Here is a 19,710-nt window from a genome sequence, read left to right as displayed (position 1 = left end):
CTCTTCTTCTGTTACTTGCTCTTCTAGAAAGAGCAAGTATTACTACACGTTATCAATTTACAGCAGAGTTACCAGTTTTGCACTGTTTGCTGTGCTGACAGCTATCATATGAACATGTGTTTTACAGGAACCTTCTGATGCAGTGAATTCTCTTAGTTTGCGTGTTGACATTGGCCTTACAAATCCTGGCTCCAGCCCTGTCCTCGATATATATTCTCCAACATCTGTGGCCTACAGTGTAAGTATACAGCCTTACTATTGGAAAAGACATGACTATACTTCTGTGCATAACGTGTGCCCCCTCAAACATGCACATACCAAAATGCTACATACAAATAAAAACTGGTGTTCTAGTTAAGTCACTGGACTGAAAGCAGGCACCAGTACTTTTATACGTTGGAATTGCATGGGCTCTTAATGCTATTTGAAGGGACTTTCTCATCAGCAAAAGGGACTTTCTCATAAGCAAGATAACAATGTCCTTCCCCTCAAAGGCGTTTAAGACTGCTGTGACTAGATAATTTTAAAGTAGAGCACTGTCATTCAGGATTATTTTTATTATTTGTTTTGTAGATTCCTTTTATTAAAGACTGTGGTGAAGATGAACTTTGTATCTGTGATCTTGTTCTGAAAGTCCAGCAGAAGGGAGATCACAGGTAAGAGCTGAATAAGTGGAATTGGTGGCGTATGGTGTTTTCTTAGTTTTCATAGGTTGTTTTTTCTATAGGCTCTGGATGAATTTCTTCAGAATATCTTTCTAGTTCAACATCTACTTAGAATCATAGAATCATCATAGAATCATAGAATGGTTTGGGTTGGAAGGGAACTTAAATATCAGCTAGCTCCTTCTCCTCAGGGCTGCTTTCAGTCCATTCTCTGCCCATTTTGTGGGCATTTGTATTTGTGCTTGGGATTGCTCTAACCCAGAGGCAGGACCTTGCATTTGCCTTGTTAAACTCCATGAGGTTTGCACAGGCCCACCTGTCAAGCCTGCCCAGGTCTCTTTGGATGGCATCCCTTCCCTCCTGCATGTCGACTGCACCACACAGCTTGGTGTCATCGGCAAACTTGCTGAAGGTGCACTTGATCCCACTGTCCATGTCACCAACAAAGATGTCAAACAGCGCCAGTCCCAGTACTGACCCCTGAGGAACACTACTCATCACTGATATCCACTTGGACACTGAGCCATTGACCTCAACACTTTGAGTGTGAGCATCCAGCCAATTCCTTACCCACTGAGTGGTCAATCCATCAAATCCATGTCTCTCCAATTTAGAGACAAGGATATCATGGGGGACAGTGTCAAATGCTTTGCACAAGTCCAGGTAGACGATGTCAGTTGCTCTTCCTCTATTTATGCTACTTAGAAATAGCAGAGGGGAGGAAAAAAAATATTAGCATTTCTGTCTAAATAACTAGTCAAGGAAAAAGAGGAGCAATATGATAACAGATACAGAAGTAGGATTCTTGTCAGTGTAGACAAACCTGACTTTTGTTAGATTAGAGATGAGTAGACAGTGAGGATTCAGAAGAGTCAGGTCTGGCTGTCTGCTGTCAGAAAAGGAAGTGTGCTGGGGGAGCAGCTGTGGCTGTTTCAGTCCCTCCTGCGAGGAGCAGTGGGGATCCTGCATCAGGCTGCACTACTGGGTAGCAGAGATCAGCTCTTTGGGCAGCACATAATCCAGAACCATATATTTACACACATATATTTACAGTATGCAGAAAGACTGGCTTCTCCTGGAGCTGCCATATGACTCAGACAGCCATTCTCTGCCCACCTTCTCACCAGGGTGGAAACCTTGAAAATTCAGCAAAGTGATTATGACTGTACAGAATCAAGGTCCCAGAATTTAAGATGACATTAATTCTATTTGGTTTTAAAAAACACCATCACAGAGTTTCTCATGTCAAAGGGTTTAGAAAGCTGAAGGTTTATGCGTATAGAACATAGGAAATGTCTTGCTGTGCTTGTTATTCTTTGTTGACTAGAGGCAACACAGTACAATACATTTTCATGATCCACAGCTGTTCTGGTACCTCCATTTACAACATTGAACTTTACTTTCCAACAGCAAACAGCAGTTCATTGTCAGCAGCAAAAACAAAAGACTAACATTCAACGTGAACTTGAGAAATAAAAGAGAAAATGCGTATAATACCAGAATACAGGCTACATTTTCAGACAACTTGTTTTTTGCTTCTTCGTCTTTACCGGTATGTGGTACTCATCTTCACTGTTTCTGTTATTGCCACTGATTTTTCCAGCTACTCGGGAAAACATTTTACATTTTTTTCTTTCTATTAGTGCCTGTCCCAGGAAAGGAGAATGTGTGTGCAAAGCTCTCTCCCAGTTTATTTTCTTGGCTACCAGAATTATTCCCTTCAGCATATCAGTTTATATAGGTCAAGGAGAGACACTGCCAACTCAGCATAAAAATTGGCAACCTGTTGATTTTGACCTCACCTCAGTATTTCAGTCATCTTTTCCTCACTTTAGGCCTTGGCACCCACATCTGCTGATTGACTCCCAACAACATACCTGAATGCAGTTGCTGTTGCCACAGGGAATTCATATCTGATAAATTAAGCATGCAGCGTGGATGCACCTTTAAAGCACAGGCTTTAGATCTAGAAATGGTGTTACTGCCAAAGCCATGTATTTCAGCTAGACAGTTAATCAGATTGAAATGATTGCTATACCAGAAACTCTTCTTACAATGAATTGTGTCTTAGAAAAGGAAAATAAAGGAATTTTACAGACTATTTTAGAGAGTGCAATAAATCTTTAATCTGAATTGTTACTTCTAAACAATTCATGTAGGATGAAATCCAGACTTGAGTGGATTTCTGCTGTCAGGCTGCTACTGGAGAGGTGTCTGATAATACTAGGGGTGAAATCTAGAGCCATACTGAAGGGAGAGGAGGGATGGGAGCATTCATCACTGCCCAAGAGCTGCATTTTCCTGAAGAGTGGGCTGGCAGAAGTACTCCATGAAGTGCTGAGGTTGCTCCTCTACCTCCCTATCCTTGTCCAACAAAATTACTCATGCCACTCATGTCAAAAGGCCACACCAGAGCTATGATTTTCTTCTGCTTTAAAAGTCCATTTGATTAGAATTCTTTCAGCCTGCAATTGAAGATTTTGCCTGTTTCAAAGTAGAGAATTGTTATTTTTTCTTGTCAGAGTGTAAGTCATGAATGTAAGTGTCTGGTAGGGATGTGTTTAACAAAAAACAGTGCATTTTAATTAATTCTTCTCTATGTTATGATAACTGGCTATGGTCTATGAGTTTGTCTTTGATATGAGATGATGACATGCAAAATTTTCTGCAAAGTAATAAATAAACTTTTATGTATTGTAGACTTTCCTACAAAACGTATGATAGTTCTTCTCTGCACACTAAATTCTACAGTGAGAGTAGTTAACTGTCTCTCAGGTCATGCAAATATGACTGTAAAAATTTTGTAGTAATACTGTAAAAAGCATGGTAAGAGAATGCAGTAGGCAGCCTGTACTCTGGTCTGTATTCCTTCTTCCAAGTGCAGCACAAAATTCTCACAAGATCATTAGAGCCAGGACACAGGACCAGTCCTTATCCCACCTTCTCCCTCACCCCTAGCCCTGCCTCTCTTCCCCAACCATCTCATCTTTAGGAATTATTGCTGTAACACTTAGTTGTACTACCCCTTAGTCTAACACAGGTCCTGTTGAAGATGCAAGTTGTGAATTTCCTGTCTTTTATCAAAAACTAGCATTAAGATGACTTTTCTGTTTCCTCTGCAGAGCGATGGGACTGAAGTCTCATGTCAGACAGGAACAACACAAACTACAGTCATTTGCCAAATAAGCTATCCAGTTTTCCGAACAGGACAACAGGTACAAATTTAAATAACCTTGTGTGATACTCCAAAGCATTGTTGTTGTTTTCCCCTTTATATGCATGTACTGGTGGCAAGCATTTTTAGATATGGCAATTGTTAACTTCCCTTGGGTTTCAGGGGCACTAAAAGAAGCAAACTAAGGGCTAAATTTTTGTTACCAGCCTACCAGATTAAACGCAAAAAAAAAAAAATATCTAAAGCAATCTAAAGCACATTTCTTTCCGCCCATGGATCCTCTGTAGCTTTGTAACTCTTGGAGGGTGAAGGCTGGGGACTCAGAGCAGTCAGGCGTTGTGCATAGTCTCTCAGGAGCTCAGCACAATTCCATCAGATTGAGATGCAAGGGGAGGCCCACACATCCCCTAGCATAGATCATATAAACTTTTTCCTCATATATCCCATAAAATTTGGGGATATCCCTGTTTTTATGGATCTTAATCTCTTATTCCTGTGGGGCAAAAGAGAAATAGGCTTCCAACCTCAATTGGAGCAATAAGAAACTTGCCAGGGGTAATATAAATATGATGTTCTGCAAAATCAAAACAATAAAAAAAATAAAAAGCTTGTTTATTCTGAACTTTTAATGGCATTCATCAAAGCGAACCTGTTGCAATGAATCAAATTAAAATGTAAATAAAAAGCTTGTGTAAGTGCTGGTTTTTAAAAATGTGACTGAAGCAATGCAAACACCTTTTGTTGCAGCTTGTAGCTAGTCATGTATCATTTGAAAATGCACGTAGGTAATGTTTACAAAATGATGTCAATTTGTACATGAGAGAAAAAAGATTCTGTAGTATTAGAGATTACTGAAATAGTACACAGAAATAGGAAAATTCAGTTACAGAGGGCAATTCTAGATGTTTGCACATGGGAATAATTGTGTTGCTATTGGTAAGTGCTCTTGGTGTTCCTCGTCTCTTCCACAGGTATCTTTTGATATTAGTTTTGATTTTAACCTGAAAAATCTTCAGAATATGGCTGTTCTAAGTTTTCATGCCTTGAGGTAAAGTATATAATTTTATGAAAGCAAATTTTGTATTAATACCATATTTGTTCAAAATAATATTGTAACACCTGACTTAAATGCGTTTTGATAAACAGTGAAAGTAATGAAGAGCAAGAACAGGACAACCAGATCAGCTTATCAATTCCTTTGCGGTATGATGCAGAAATTCACTTCACAAGGTATGTTAAATAATGGAAAAAGTCACTGTCGTTTCCTTCAAAGGCTTTAGACTATACTAACAGTCCTGAAAGACCACTGATAATATACTGAAATTTTATTTTCATTTTGGAATTCATAAGAAATTTTTATATTGTCAACAATAGCAGAACTTCATGTTCTTCCGATAATCTTATATGTAAAAATTTATAGAATATGTAGTAAGAAATTAGGGATCCATGTTTACCGTTGTACAATTGTTACAGGTGATCAGATGCTCACATGGATGGAATATGTATAAAACTCAAACACTGCCCATGGTTTTGGTAATAAAGTTAGTATATGCTATATCAGGATCAGCCTCTGGTTCTCAGATGTTACTGAAATTGGATCAAATCTGAAGTTGAACAGATCAAAACTGAGCAAAATAACAACAAAAACAAACAAACAAAACAAAATGCTCCAGTTCAAATGCATACCTCTCTCAGCAAAGAAAATTAAGGAGAGTGAGAGTTTCATGCCCTTGAAACTTCTCATCTTCAGCCCTTGAAACGTCCAGTGTGTTTGGATGTACTGAAATTAGTAATTCATCTGTTACGGTTCTAGACAAGAATAATTCCAGTTACAGTTTATCCAAAATTACAAATGAAACAAAAATATACTGATTTGACTCTTAGTTTAAGATAGACTACTTCACTTTCCATCAAAAAATGTGTTCATCTTTCCTAATTGCTGGATTTGTAGGGTAAGATATTTAGCTGCCTAAAATGCACAGCAACAATGAATTTAGGAAATGAACATTCAAAGGCCACTGTAACCACAAGAACTTCTAGCTCAGGTCGTTGCATGAATATGGACCACAGTACAGAACCTGATTTTAATTTGCAGCAGCAGTTTAAAAATATAAGGCCCAGGATTCAGCACAGTTGGGTGCACCAATTATAGTCTTGCAGAATTTTTTGGATTTTTTTAGTTGCTTAAAAGCATGTATTTAGGTCAGTGATGCAAATTCTTTCAACTCACTGGGAAAGTCACGTGAGACATCAGCAGAAGAGTTTTTGTTATTCAAGTTAGCAGCAGCGCAGAGACTACAGAAGCATCTGAGTAGGTGCCTATCACACCAACTTAAGTAGTAGTTTCTGAGGAATTTGAAAAAGTGCAAACTTGAATCAGCAAATTTAATTTAGCTGAGCGCTAAGAACAGAAGCTCAGTGCTTCAGAAAAGACTAGGCAGAGAGCCTGTAAAAGAGTTACTCAAGATAAAATAGTGTTTCAAATTCAGGTGCATCTCCTGAAGTATGAGAAAATGCAGTTTCATATGCAAGTCAGGGCATGAAGGAATCTCTAGAGTTGGAAAAAGATTTTAGTTATTTTTGGTGATGAGACAGCTTAAAGGAACTGAAGGAAGTACACATTAAGCCAACGCACGATTTTTAATGCTTCCCTTGGAGATAGCTCATTTATACACCCTCTAACACTTAGGAAGTATCTATCTGGAAATAGCTCCTTCCTGAGGCAGGTAATTTAGCAAATAACTAACTTTTTAAATTACAAGGGTTGAGAAAAAAGTGTCAACTCATTGAAGATAGGCTTTTCTAGTGAAAAACATCCTGATTCGGGTTTTCAGAGGTGGGAATCAGTCTTATCAGTGACATCTGCAAGGACAAGGAAGCTGATATCATGTAAACCAGAAAGGCCAGATATTTGAGCAATAAGGAAGCAGAAAATGTTTCATGTGGGTTTTCCTAGCAGGTCTAGTCAGGAGGGTCTTTGAGGAAAGGGCCCTTGGGAGGAAGCATGAAGAAATGAGAAGGATCCCTGACACAGTATGGAGGAGCACAACTAATCAAAAAGCATCTCTTTGAGACTGCACACGTGAGTTTGGGATTGTGTGCACAGATGTTACCCAGATTAACTGGGTAGAGCTGCATTGCCAAATAGAAGGGATCTGCACTTTGTGCTACATGAAGAGCTGATGTAGGGAGTCATGATAGCTCCTTGTTAACTCACTCCCTAGCTTTTCATGTTCGAAATTACTTAACTAAGCCTCCTGTAGGATGAAGACCAGAAAGATTATGGGATGGTTCAGCAGTAGTAGTTGGTCACAAGGAGCACATGGATGCAATTAACTACACAGGGATGTTTTGTTGTCTTTGAGCACAGACTCACCTGGTTGAGTCATCCACAGGCCCTCACAACCTGTTTTTCCATCTCACACCTGTAATTTCGTGATATAGTGGGCTGCAACCACCTTCACATTACTTTAGAAATTTTGAATGATAAAAACTATAGTAATAAAGTGGATGAGAGCAGACTGAGGGCTGTAAGGTATGTGGCATGCATACAAACGGGGTGCTGTGTGTTTCCACACCCAGGCAGTGAGGAAACAAACCCACTTGTAGCACAGGGCATTAGGGCCGAAAGTTGTAATTTCTGCCCGGGAGAGGAGCTTGCAGTAGGGTTCTAGATGCACTGTGGCAAGGACAAGTTTGAACAGAACCTACATCTCATGCTGCCCTGCTGTCTTCATGTGCTCGGTTGGCTTCAGTATAGCACTTATTTTCTGAACTAAATTTTTAACGTTCAAACAGCAGGACAAGCGACTGATTTTCCTGCGATTATAATTCTGACCTGATTCACAAACTTAGAACAAACCAAAGCACATCCAGTTGCATATGTTTTCAAAGTAGATGCGAAACTGAAATGTATTGTTTTACGGTTGTTAACTAGGCTTGCCAACATCAACTTCTATGAAGTATACTCTGGTCATAACATTCCTTCCACTGTGAATAATTTTGAAGATATTGGCCCCGCATTCAACTTCTCAGTTAAGGTTAGTAAATGTTTCTGGTTCTGTTTTGAGAAGCTGCCTTACCTCTGCCTGCACCTGGGTCCCAAAATGCAGTTGAAAAAAAATGCTTCTGATTTCACCATCTGAATTTGATGCTTTTGAATCAGTCAAACAGGGGAAGAAAATTGCAAATAGCAGGAGGGATAAATCCTTACAATGTTGATGAGGTCAAAAATGAAATTTGAACGTAACACTTAAGTAGAATGGTGGAGGGATTGGTCCTGCACTGTTTACGTATTTGGAAGAGGGTTAATGCTTAACTTCAGGATAGCTTACACTATTTGTTCACAGAGCTAATTTGTCTTCTGCTGACTTGATAAAGGAAAACAAGTCTTTGCAGGCTTGGACTTTGAAATTTGAAGTTTGGCAGGGGTTAAGCGCTCAAACACGATGCAGGAACTAGCCAGATCACAGCATTTATTACACAGCTCAAAAAAAAAATCTAAATATGCAATGTGGAAGAAACTTTATATTCCATTTATATTCTTGTAACTGCTTTTGTAAAAGCCTATTGGCCGTTGTGGAATATTTGCTTTTCAAAAAATATTTCATGCAGATAATAAGAGCTTTGCTAAGGAAACAGGCAGGGGCCTGAAGCTATAGAGTATGCTTTCCACTAGGGCATAATTTCATTATTTACCACAGTAAATGTGACAATACAAAAAACATTGATGCAAAAGGAATCCAGTTCTTCCATAATCGTATGTGATTTCTGATTCTCTTGTTATGCCAAATACTTTTTGTGTATATAAGTATTGCTACCTGAATTAATTGTGAGCTATTTATTTTGCAGGTAACAACAGGAGGAATTCCAGTGAAGATGGCAACTGTGAAAATCCTTCTTCCAGAGCTGACCAACAAAGACAACCCACTGATGTACCTAACTGCAATTGAAACAGATCAGGTGAAGGACTGCACTATATAAGTTGATATGTTTGGGGGTTTTAACCAGCACCATTTACATCAGTTATTTCCTTCACAGTGTATCTGAGATTCGGATAATCCCCGCCCTTTCTGTATGCCCCCTCCTACAAAGGGACTGGGGAGGACCAGACATCAACTGTACACCAGTCTATTCCTTGGCAGATGCCAATTATCTGTACAGTCCACAGCTGACTTTTCATATGACCCTGGAATTAGGTGGTTCTCCAAGATCCTGGGAAGACAATAGTAAAAATGGATTTTTTAGATCAGGACAAAACTTTCAGTTCAGTTTAATTCTGATTAAAATACATGGTCTGTTAGATTCCAAAATCATCCAGTATTACGTAATTCACAACCTATAATTTCACAGCCACCATGTCATCAGAAGTATATATTCTTACGATGACTATACATTTTGGAGTATGATGTCAACCAGTTTAATTCCTGCCATCCCTTTCCTAGGCCAGAGGTGTTACTTGTCAAGCTCAGATAAATCCACTGCAAATAGGAAAAAGATCTTACTCTGCATCCTTCAAGAAAGAGAACTTCAGGGCTTTGAAAGAAATGGTGAGTACACGTCAGGTCTGCTGTACAGTAGGACAGGGGTGTACAGCTGATCCTTGCTGCTGTACCTGTGGGGATGACTGTGGTGGCCATGGCATTTTTCACTCACAGGGCAGGAGTGCCTCCTATGGATACTCTCACACATAACTGCATCTACCTTAGAGAGAAGCAGCACTAAATGTTCTTCACTGTGTGCAAGTACTCAATTTGCAGGCACAGAATAGTAAAATTTTAAACTCGATATCAAAGGACCTATTGTTAAATTGTACTTTTTAATGCATGCTGTTGTCTCTCCTTGCTGTTTTCCCTGGAAGAACTGTAAAAATGCAAAGTGCAGTACCATCACATGCAAACTGGAAGACCTCGTGCTGAAAGGAGAGTATTTTGTGAATGTCTCCACCCGGATCTGGAATGGTACTTTTGCTGCTGTGAGTATCACCTGCATCTTCATGAAGGAACCAATACACAAGTATTTCCTAGTTCCTGGTATTTTTTAAAGTTCATTAAAGAGAACTTCCCAATCTAGAAAGATATTCTTTTATGTTATTGTGTTTTTCCAGATTGAAAAGTTGAATCAAAAAGTGAGGCAGCATAACAGAACTGCAAATTTCAGTCCAGGACAAACTCTAAGAAAATGCAGTGACAATACAGATCTTCATAGCTATAAAAACATTTTCTGCATCTGTTAAATTCATTTAAGGTGAACTAGAGTTTCCACAAAATTCAGCGTAGGACAGCAGAGCATAGTCATAGCCTGGAAAATAATGTTGCTTTTAGCTTTTGAATGTCATAGGCTACATAGTGATCATTTTAAGTCACATCAAAATACGAAAAGCCTATTAGTGCTGCCAGTTATATTTGTTAGAGAAGGTGTGGATTTTTATTTTAAATTGACTTTTTGTTTTTATCAGAGTTGGTGTCAAGGAAACAGTCCTTGCTTAAAGAGCTACAGGATGCTTAAAAATATGCATCAATAAAACCTTGACTTTCCCATTTTAAATCATTATGTGTCCTCCAGAATATAAATCATCTCGAATTACCAGATTTCTGAAATGAGACTATATTGGCTCCTCAGCTAGGCAACCAACCAAACTGTCTTAGAGTCCTAGGCTTGCACAGAGCATCAGGAACATGACGCAGTCTCATTAGTCTGTCTGGCGAGTCTGGTAGCAAGTATTGACATAGAACAGCAGGATTGTTGTCAGCTTCATCATTCAGCGCTTAAAAGGAAAAGGTCAGGTTGATAATGTAATATACTTATGGCAAGTTTGTGAAGAAGAGCATCTGCCTGTCTTTAAAGATGGTGTTTTTCAAATCAGCTGGGTCAAGAACATTTGTTAGTGCTGATAGATATGCAGAAGGTGGAGGCCTAAGTAAAAGGTTGCTACCCTCACAAGACAGTGCATGGAAACAATTTGTTTTCCACTGGGAGATGGGAAGGGAAGACTGAATGTTTTAGTTTTCCTCTCATCTTCCATTTTGTCATTTTCTATTTGATTGTCAATGCAAATACCCTTGCAAGCACCCAATGATGCACATCATAGCCTTGTTATTTAGTGGCAATCAATCATTGCCCAAGGAGAAGGCAGCAGACTTGATGATACCTGCTAATCAAAGCAAAGAAAGATGTGTTTAGGAATAAGCAAGGTGCTTTAAATCGTGCATAGGCAGGTTTCTCCATACCTAGGATCGCAGGACAGACCACTTGCACAGATAGCCATGGTGCAGATATGCTGTAACCTGCAGTCAATTCAACGCCTTGTAGCTCATGCTCCCTGTGTCAAGTCCACTATACCTGGCCCTGCCAGTGGCTGTAGGCTTATTAGAACTAACTGGCTTCAGAGGCAAAAGGACAAAGCACTCACTGCTTCTAGAATGGCTGGCTAGTGCTTCCATAACCTGAATCTGCTCTCAGTGGTCCTGTGGGAATCAGGAATTGCCATGTCTAAGGCAGGGGGATAAGAGCAACACTAAGATGGCAGAATAAGCACAGCCATGCTTCTCTGCCTCTGGATACGTTTGCAGAGGAAGTGGTATCTGGCATAAGGTCTCTTTTCAATTGGGAATTGGCCTAGATTTTTGTTGTCTTTGTTTAAGCTGAGGGCATGATGTCAGAGTTTGACCAGTGGAGAGGAACAGATCGTGGTAGGAAAAAATAAACAAGGAAAAACAGAGAAGCATTGGATAGAGGTGAGGGGGAAAAGAAGGGAAAGAACATCCAATTTCCATTTCTTTCAAAGGCCAGAGAGATTTCTCCCTTTCTCACCATTATATTTTTCCCTATCTCTTCTCAGCTAGCTGAAGCAACAGATTTGAAATGACTATAAAAATGGATATATAATCAAATTCTTCTATTTCTTTTCTTTTTCTTCTTTGAACTATTTGTTAAAGAGGAAATGTTAATAAAAATAGCAAAATTAAGTCTGGATTACTGATACATACTTACTTCCATATGCACTTTATCTTGGGACAAATAAAAAGAAAGATCATTTTAATTTTCTTAATACTGTGAATTTCTTCTGGTTCTGAAGACTTCATTTCAAAACAAGGTAATTACTTTAGGATGTCTATATTCTAATGAGTTGTCCTGTAACAGAGTTTTACAGTTGTTTTTTTCTTAATCTTCTCTTTCAGTCAACTTTCCAGACATTGCAACTCTCTGCAGAGGCAGAAATCAATACGCATAACACTGATTTATTTATAATTGGAGAGAATACCCTAACTGTAAGTGAAGTATAAGTAGACTTTTTCAATTTCTCTTTTCTTGAATTAAACTGATAACATGTAATTTTCGGTGTCATTTAGCAGTACATAGCGAATTACAAGCTCTGATGACATTTGAGTATGTTGAACTAATGTATCCTTTTGGTTATATACAAACTCCCTTAAGTTACTAAAATGTTTTAATTTCAGCTGACTGCTATATAAACGAGACAGTTAAAATCTTCAGATTTTAAATAGATAATAGAACTACCAGCAAAACCCAGCTGAAAAGTTGTGAAACTCATTTAGTTTCCTGTGCATGAAAAGATCAAAATTTGGACTTCTTTCTCCAACAGAATTAATTGCTATAGATATATGAACTCTGGGAAACATTCTAGCAAATCTGATTTATAGTCTTCTGTTAAGTGTATTTAGTTTGATGTTTGTAGACAGATACTTTGCACAGATCTCCAGCAAATATGCTTAATCTCATTTGTGAAAGACTGAGGAACATTTTTGTGTATGGAATGGCTGTAATATGGACAATATGGACACAGCTAATCTTAGGAAAAGTCACCAAACTACCACTTTGCTAGTTTAGAATCCTTTTCCCAAGGTTTCCCTCCACTAAATAAAAACATAAGCAGCACTTAAAAATACATTTTTGCTGGGCTGTTGTAATAATAATAATAAAATACCTTGTTCTCCTGACTTATCTAGAAAGTGATGCTCTTCCATTTGCAAGACTAAGTTTAGATTTATTTTTACAGGACTTACCAGCCTCTTTCATCCATAAAAAATAATCAAGTCCTTTGAAGACCAAAATACAAATTAGTAAGAGAGTCAACTATCTGTGAGAGTATGTAGTATAGTCCATTCACAGGCAGTGGAAGAGTCAGTTAAGTGTGTACCAAGACAGTTACTGACCAGCCTATCTGAATATGGAAATAAGACCATATTTCAGTACTATTTTTTCATTGTTTTCTCACAGAGAATTTTATTTTATTTTATTTATTTATTTATTATGAGGAACCTCTGAACAGACCCTTTTCTATCCTGGGAAACCTACAAACCCTGAAGAAGGAAAGGAAATAGATGCGTAGGCCTGGAACTAATGCCATGTTTTTGTAGAAAAATTACATACCTGTATTTGAAGTGTGCTGAGTGTCTCTGTTTTGTGACATGATACTGCTTCTGCTAGGATATGATACTCATTAACATACAATACAAATATTCCACTTATGGTACAGATTTTTTAGGTAGCTCACTGTGTATTTTTCCATGGTTGGACCATGATACTACCAAATTTACATTTCCAGCATTGCTCTTGGTTATTTCAGGAGCATCAGAATTCAACTATTTAACTTACTCTTACTTAAGTTAGTTGACAAATAATAGGTAGTTCTTCAGCCAGCCATTAAAACATCAGTTGGACTTGATCTGAGAGGTCTTTTCCAACCTAAATGATTCTATGATCTGCAACTGGGACTTCTACAGCTCTGAGGCAGTGGCTGAGCAGACCCTGAAAGTTATCCACAGGGTTCCTAAGAAACACAATGTGTTTTAGTGAAGTTTACAGTCTTATCCTTACTCGAGAGCCTCTTGACCTGTGAAAACTCTTGGCAAATGTGCCAGCTGATGAAGGGCAGAGTACCATACACTCTCCCTAGGGCAGTTTCCTTTGCCACTTCAGAGATGGAGCAAGTACCCAGCAGTGGACACAGTGCTTGGAAGGACAGAGTGGTACCCACTTTTTCCCCTTTCACACTTACTTGGAATGGGACAGTGCAGTAGCAATCCGAGTTTATTTCCTACTTACCTTGCTATTTTAGACAGGCAACTGAAGTGGTAGGATTAATCCATTTTAGCAACTACATTAGATATCCACACAAGAGTTAGTACTCCTATAAACCCTAATCAGTAGAAAGAATAGGTATTTTTGAGATGCCATTCATCTCAAAGGTGATGCTAAAAATAGGAAGATGAATTGTGCCCTAAAAAAAGTCCATCCTTCTCCACTGGAAGCCAAGGGCTAACTTGTAGGTAGATACGGTGTTAGATGAGGTGAATTACAGCCACAGTGTCTTACTGACCACAGTTTGACTTTAAGGAAGACATTTGTTTTTAGGCATAGATTTACCGTTCCAGTAGTGGCACTTCCCTGTTAATCTAATAGAGAAAGCATTACTAGGCAAGCTGCACATAGAAATTACACATTTTTTTTTTTTATTTGGATGAGCTGGATTGCCGTGTAGTCAAATAAATTAATGTGATGCTAGGTGGGGAAGCTGCTTGATATTTGTGCGTAAGAGCTTTCAGTTTTTTTCCAAGTTGGGAAAGACTGCCAGCTGGAGGACATAACATTAACCTGCTACAATCATCATTACGGCTATTCTGTTAGAAAATACCTAAAGCCAGCCTGCCTCAGTGAAATGAATACATATAGCCACACCTAACACAACATTAGAGCCTTCCAGCAGAAATGACTTAAATCACTGAGATCTCAGTTCAGTGCAAGTTTCCCAGAAATCTTAGGATTAAATTACACCAGGCAAATGCACTGAGCAAGCAACTCAGAGAAAGTAAACCGACATGACTTCTTCTTTTATCGTGTTTCAGGAAAGAAAAAAACATCTTCATGCTAAATGCATGTCATTCCAAGCTTAAATCCAAAGATTTGACAGGTCATAAATATTAGAGCAATATCTCCCTGAGCAACTCTGTTAGATGCAACTATACAGTTGGTTATACTCAATGCAACTAGATACAGTATCACCTGAAAATGAATTTACAGACACTTTGCTGTTCTGTGAGCTCTCTGGTATTGCTCAGGAAGCACAGATGTGCTAGAAGCACTCCTGTTTGACCCATACATCTTACTGCAAATCCATAAAGTTAACTCAGGAGAACACAGATTAACACGAGAAGACTAGCAAGCTGTTTTGTGGTTTCCAGGAAGGCAGGAACAGCAGACAAAGGAGACTGAGGTGGTACTACCAGGCAGGAGGGAAGAAATTTGAGCAGCCACAGTGACTGCATGGTGGTGTCTGGCCTCTGATTAGTATTGCCTCCTACGGCTGCCCACCACAAATAATGGACTCTGAAAACAGTCAGCTGGAAGTAGCTCTTCTCTAGCTGATGCAGCAGAACTGTCTGTTCTGAGCAGATGGGGCAAGGCTATTCCCAGCCTGCATTTAAGCATCTGTGGTTTACCTCGTGGTAGGGTGTCCATGCGCTGTGGGGACAACTCCGAAAGAACCCTTGTTCCTGGTAAGGCAGAAAGCTGAAAGGAAGAGATTGCTTCTCTGCCTGTTGTGTATAGCTAAGAGTGGTGGAGGGCCCTAATGGTTAAATGGCACTGCCTTGTGCTACTGTGGTGAAAGCAGGTGTGTATGAACACTCGTGAAAGGTTTGCAATTGCCTGGCATGTTCCAGTGGTTGATCCTGGAATGCATGCAGTACAGCTATTCTTGGTAAGGACTTGGTTTACAAATCCTACTTAATGTGCAGTTAATATTAACCCTTAATGCACAATCTCTCTGCTTTCAGATCCCAGTTATAATAATGAAGCCAGATGAGAAAGCTGAGATACCCATTGGTGTTGTGATTGGCAGTATATTGGCTGGACTCCTCTTGCTGTTAATACTGGTTGCTGTTTTATGGAAAGTAAGTAGGTGTTTATAACCTTAAAAAGAAAGGCAGAAAGGGATAAATACATTTGGGCTCTTTTCTTTGGAATCTCGATTCATAAGTGCTGAACAAAACTGCACACACAGTTTGGTAGTAAGAATAACATTGCATTGGCATTGCACCCTTGATGGGAGCATTTAGAAATGCTTTTAAAATCAAAATTCTGAAGTGAGTCTCCGTAGAAATTAGCAACGTGAAATGATAAATGGGCTGCCAATGGTGCAAAATGAGGGCAGCAGCATTTTTGTCTTTTGACACTGCCTGTCTCCCTCCACAATTCACCAACTGGACTCTGAACTCTCATATTTTGAGTGGGCAAGGATGGGAAACAGAAGCAAGGAGAGGACATGTGCTGGACAGACAAAAACAGAGAAGGGCGAGGGCAAAAAGTGATTTACAAAGGTTATCTAGATAAGGGGGAGGGAAAGGTTTTTGTGTGTGCCAGAGCATTGGCTCTTGAAGCCCTGGCACACCAAGGCAGGCTAGAGATCCCTGTACCTTGGCAGGGAGACAACTGGCTACTCAGAACTGCTGTTTTGGCATTTGTTGTACCAGGCAGAAGTTTAAGGCCCAGCTCCTTTCACTTTACAGTTAGGAATCATTTACAAATTAAACACTGTATGTGTGCATGTGCATGCATCATGTACTTCTACCATTGTACTGTTTAGATTAACCAAGAAATATAACTATTGATGACTGATTGTGACCATGTTATTTTAATACTTCTCACAGCTTGGCTTCTTCAAGAGACAGTATGAAAAAATGACACAGGATACAGAAGATATTGATGAAATTACAGAACTCACAAAGGACAAAGACTGAAGATGAAGAGTTACCTGTATAAAGAGAGGAGATCTGAGCCACCAACAGAAGTTGTGATACAATCAGTTCTTCAGCTAGAGTGCCTTAAAGCTTAATAACATTTACACATTTTTAATTAAAGTGTCTTTTTTATAGATGAAAATATTTTACAGATTCTACTCTATTATGAGAGTAACTGCAGGACAGTTTGTTTGTTTTTTCAAAAAATGATTTATAGTGCCTTTTCTTGTATATTTTTGCTTTTCAAACAAACTTAGCCTTTAGAACTGGCAGGTCCGGAGTTTACAGTAACATATTGTGCCAGCAACACTTCTGATCCACTGCAGAGTGAAACAGAGCAATTTATTTCAGATTATTGTGGAACAGCATCAGTTCGTAATTCAGTTGACAAATACCATATGTGTAAAGGACACTTTCTATTAAGTTGATGATGAATGTGTGGTGAATACCACTTCCAGACTGGGAGAAGAAAACTCATTTTTTCATTGACTAGCTCCATCCTTATTGTTTTAGAGAAATGATTTGCACCAGCAAACCTTTGTCTTAACTATTCTGTGAAGTGGGAACTGTGTATGAGGATGTCTGTGTATGCTGTAGGACAAATGGACAGGCATACTGTTCCAAAATACCACCAAATTCCTTGCACTATGGTCACAAAATACTGAAGTATACTGTTTTTTTTTTTCTTAAATATTGCCAAATGATACGTATAACTGCATTCTGCATACTGTCTCTGAGAAGAAAATATGAATTTCATAACCACTTACACCGTGTTCTCTGCCATGTTATAACTTTTTTCAAATTTTAACTAGAGGAGCACTACCAATACCGTTACACTGGGCTTTACACGCGCAGTCACTCTGACATCAGTTTGGCTTTTGACATAAATAGGGAAGAAACTCAAGATCTTGCCTTTATTTCTGTACTAGAAGATTTTGCAAGACCAAGAGCATGAAGTGAACTAAAGGGGATAATGACTGAGGAACTATGCACATGTTAGGACAGAAGACAGAGAAGACCTAAGCTCTATAAACTGTGTACTGCACTCTTTTTTTTTAACATCTCAGTGCCCTCCAAGAGACCAAAGTTCAGTATGACCTTCTTACCTGTCATGTTTTATTTGGTCCCACGTTTTCGTGTCTTGAAGAAGCTAACTTATACTTTATACAGTAAAGTACTGTAGTGCTCTGGATGAGCTCTGAGCACACTTGGTTGACTTTGTGTAAGTTAACACACCTCAAATTTATCACATGCTGGCCGGTTTTAATGAAAGCTCGGTCTCACAAAGTCCTCTGCTGTAAGACTGGTTAACAGTCAGGGGATTTGGCCTTTTGTCTGCCTTTCACTCTTGTGGTTGGCAATTAATTATACGTATGTCCAGTTGTGAGACAAGATGCGTGTGTTGTCTTTTTATGGATGCTGTCATGCAAGTAAAATTGTTTCCGACTCGAGGTGATTTACTTGAAGAGTAAAACATTTAAATGTGTCTAAGTGACTCAGAACCCAAAGTCACGTTTTCATTCTCCCAAACCTAGTTTGTCAGTATGATTAGGCACATTTCGAATTATTTTCTGAGGAACTTTTCAAAAATTAGATGTGAGCATATTTGAAAGTTTCATTCAGTCTTTTTTAATCAGTCATGGGCCAACCAATCTCTGGCAAATAACAGCTTCATTTGCAGTGACAGCTGCATTGTGCTCAGTATAATTTTATGTTTTGGGTTTATTTTGTATCTATGAAAGGTTACACATTTTGAGGTGTGGTTTGGTTTTTTTGTTTGTTTGTTTTGACATTCTGAAAAATAATCTGGATTCTGATCTTAACTGTCAAATAAGATTGTTGCCATCAGCTGATTTTGTGAACAAAACAATTGTTTAACAAGTTTAAAAAAATGTAGCCATTATTGTATAGATCTAAAGAATAAGGTCCTGACCTATAGTTATGAACCCTGCAGGCAAATGCCCTAAGAATAAGGGTAAAAATTTGTCTGCCTCAATTCTTGTATAAACTTGTGAGAAAGAAAACAAAATCCCACACCTATATGTGTGAGAAACTCCTACATAACTTAAGGTCATTGCAGTCCAGGCCAGATTGGGAATTTCACAATGGAGCAGACTAGCATCCTTCATTTCTGTTACTGCTTGCACCACAAATGATGGAGGCAGTCACTAGACTTCCTTCTTCCACCTTAGGTGGCAAGTACAGGTGAGTAGCAGACACCCAACTTCTTGGGTATTTAACAGTTTATCAGCTGCGCAACAATGATTCAGTTCACTAATCTACACTGGGTTTTATTTTGTCCTAGACAACAGGATTCCCCCCTGGTCCTGGAAGTAAGACTTTTCCCAAAATAAAGGGAAGGCATAGCAATGCATAAGGTTTTGTATCCTAACAACTTCAAGTTACTAGTTTTATTTTTCTTTTATGATTAATACTTACATGGCTAGTTCACAGTTTTTGTAATGGGTGAGTTTACTGCACTTTTAAGTTGGCACAGCCACAAGTAATGCTGGAAATATTATGTATATTTTGTACTGTTTTTTTTTTGTTGTTGTTAGTTTTACTTTTTTAAAACAGCATGTTACAGGTGAAATAATATTCTGAAATGCTGGGCTTCAGCAAATGCTTCTGTTTGTGCTTGCAGGAAGAGAAGTCAGGAATACCTTCAACAATTTCAAGTTATACCTGATTCTGGTCCTGAATCTAGCTGCTGACTTCTTGAAGTACTAGATTCAAGTCTAAACTCAAAGTTACGTTTAGATTTGTGATGAACAAGAGAGTTTATAAGCAAACTGACTTCTGAAAGCTAGCGTGTAAGCTCTATGGGAGCAGGGACTGTATCTCTGTGGTGCCTACCTGAGGGCCTAACAGCGTTACTACAATAAAAACAAGAATACTGCTGAACACAGACTTATTTATTTTTAAACAGCACCCTAAAGAAAACAAATGCTACTGAAAAAGCACTGTATAAAATGGGGCCAAATATGTCATTGTTCCAGTAGCACACAGCAAAAACCCTAAGGGGATGACTCTGCTACAAAGAAGCTGCATTTAAAATCTTTCAGGTTATAGGCATGAGTATTACACTACCAGTAATCTAAATAGTACT

General features: G+C 38.7%; 1 protein-coding gene across 2 annotated transcripts in view; it reads left to right on the top strand.

Moving 5' to 3' along the window:
• ITGA2 (integrin subunit alpha 2) overlaps positions 1-19,502 on the top strand; it is a 65,919-nt gene extending 46,417 nt beyond the window's left edge. For both annotated transcript variants that reach the window (XM_083816263.1, XM_083816264.1), the window contains exons 18-30: positions 128-238; positions 574-656; positions 2,076-2,217; positions 3,788-3,880; positions 4,812-4,888; positions 4,987-5,070; positions 7,778-7,880; positions 8,692-8,802; positions 9,285-9,389; positions 9,701-9,814; positions 12,021-12,110; positions 15,639-15,755; positions 16,512-19,502. In XM_083816263.1, the coding sequence (XP_083672389.1) occupies positions 128-238; positions 574-656; positions 2,076-2,217; positions 3,788-3,880; positions 4,812-4,888; positions 4,987-5,070; positions 7,778-7,880; positions 8,692-8,802; positions 9,285-9,389; positions 9,701-9,814; positions 12,021-12,110; positions 15,639-15,755; positions 16,512-16,601 (1,320 nt within the window). In that variant the 3' untranslated portion in view covers positions 16,602-19,502. The remainder of the gene's footprint in view (positions 1-127; positions 239-573; positions 657-2,075; positions 2,218-3,787; positions 3,881-4,811; positions 4,889-4,986; positions 5,071-7,777; positions 7,881-8,691; positions 8,803-9,284; positions 9,390-9,700; positions 9,815-12,020; positions 12,111-15,638; positions 15,756-16,511) is intronic.
• The last annotated feature ends 208 nt before the right edge of the window (positions 19,503-19,710 follow it).

The sequence above is a fragment of the Anser anser genome (assembly GCF_964211835.1).
Source record: "Anser anser genome assembly, chromosome: Z".
In the NCBI taxonomy this organism is placed as follows: Eukaryota; Metazoa; Chordata; class Aves; order Anseriformes; family Anatidae; genus Anser; species Anser anser.
The sequence above is the reverse complement of the archived record's forward strand: the minus strand, read 5'-3'. Positions and strand labels throughout refer to the sequence as shown.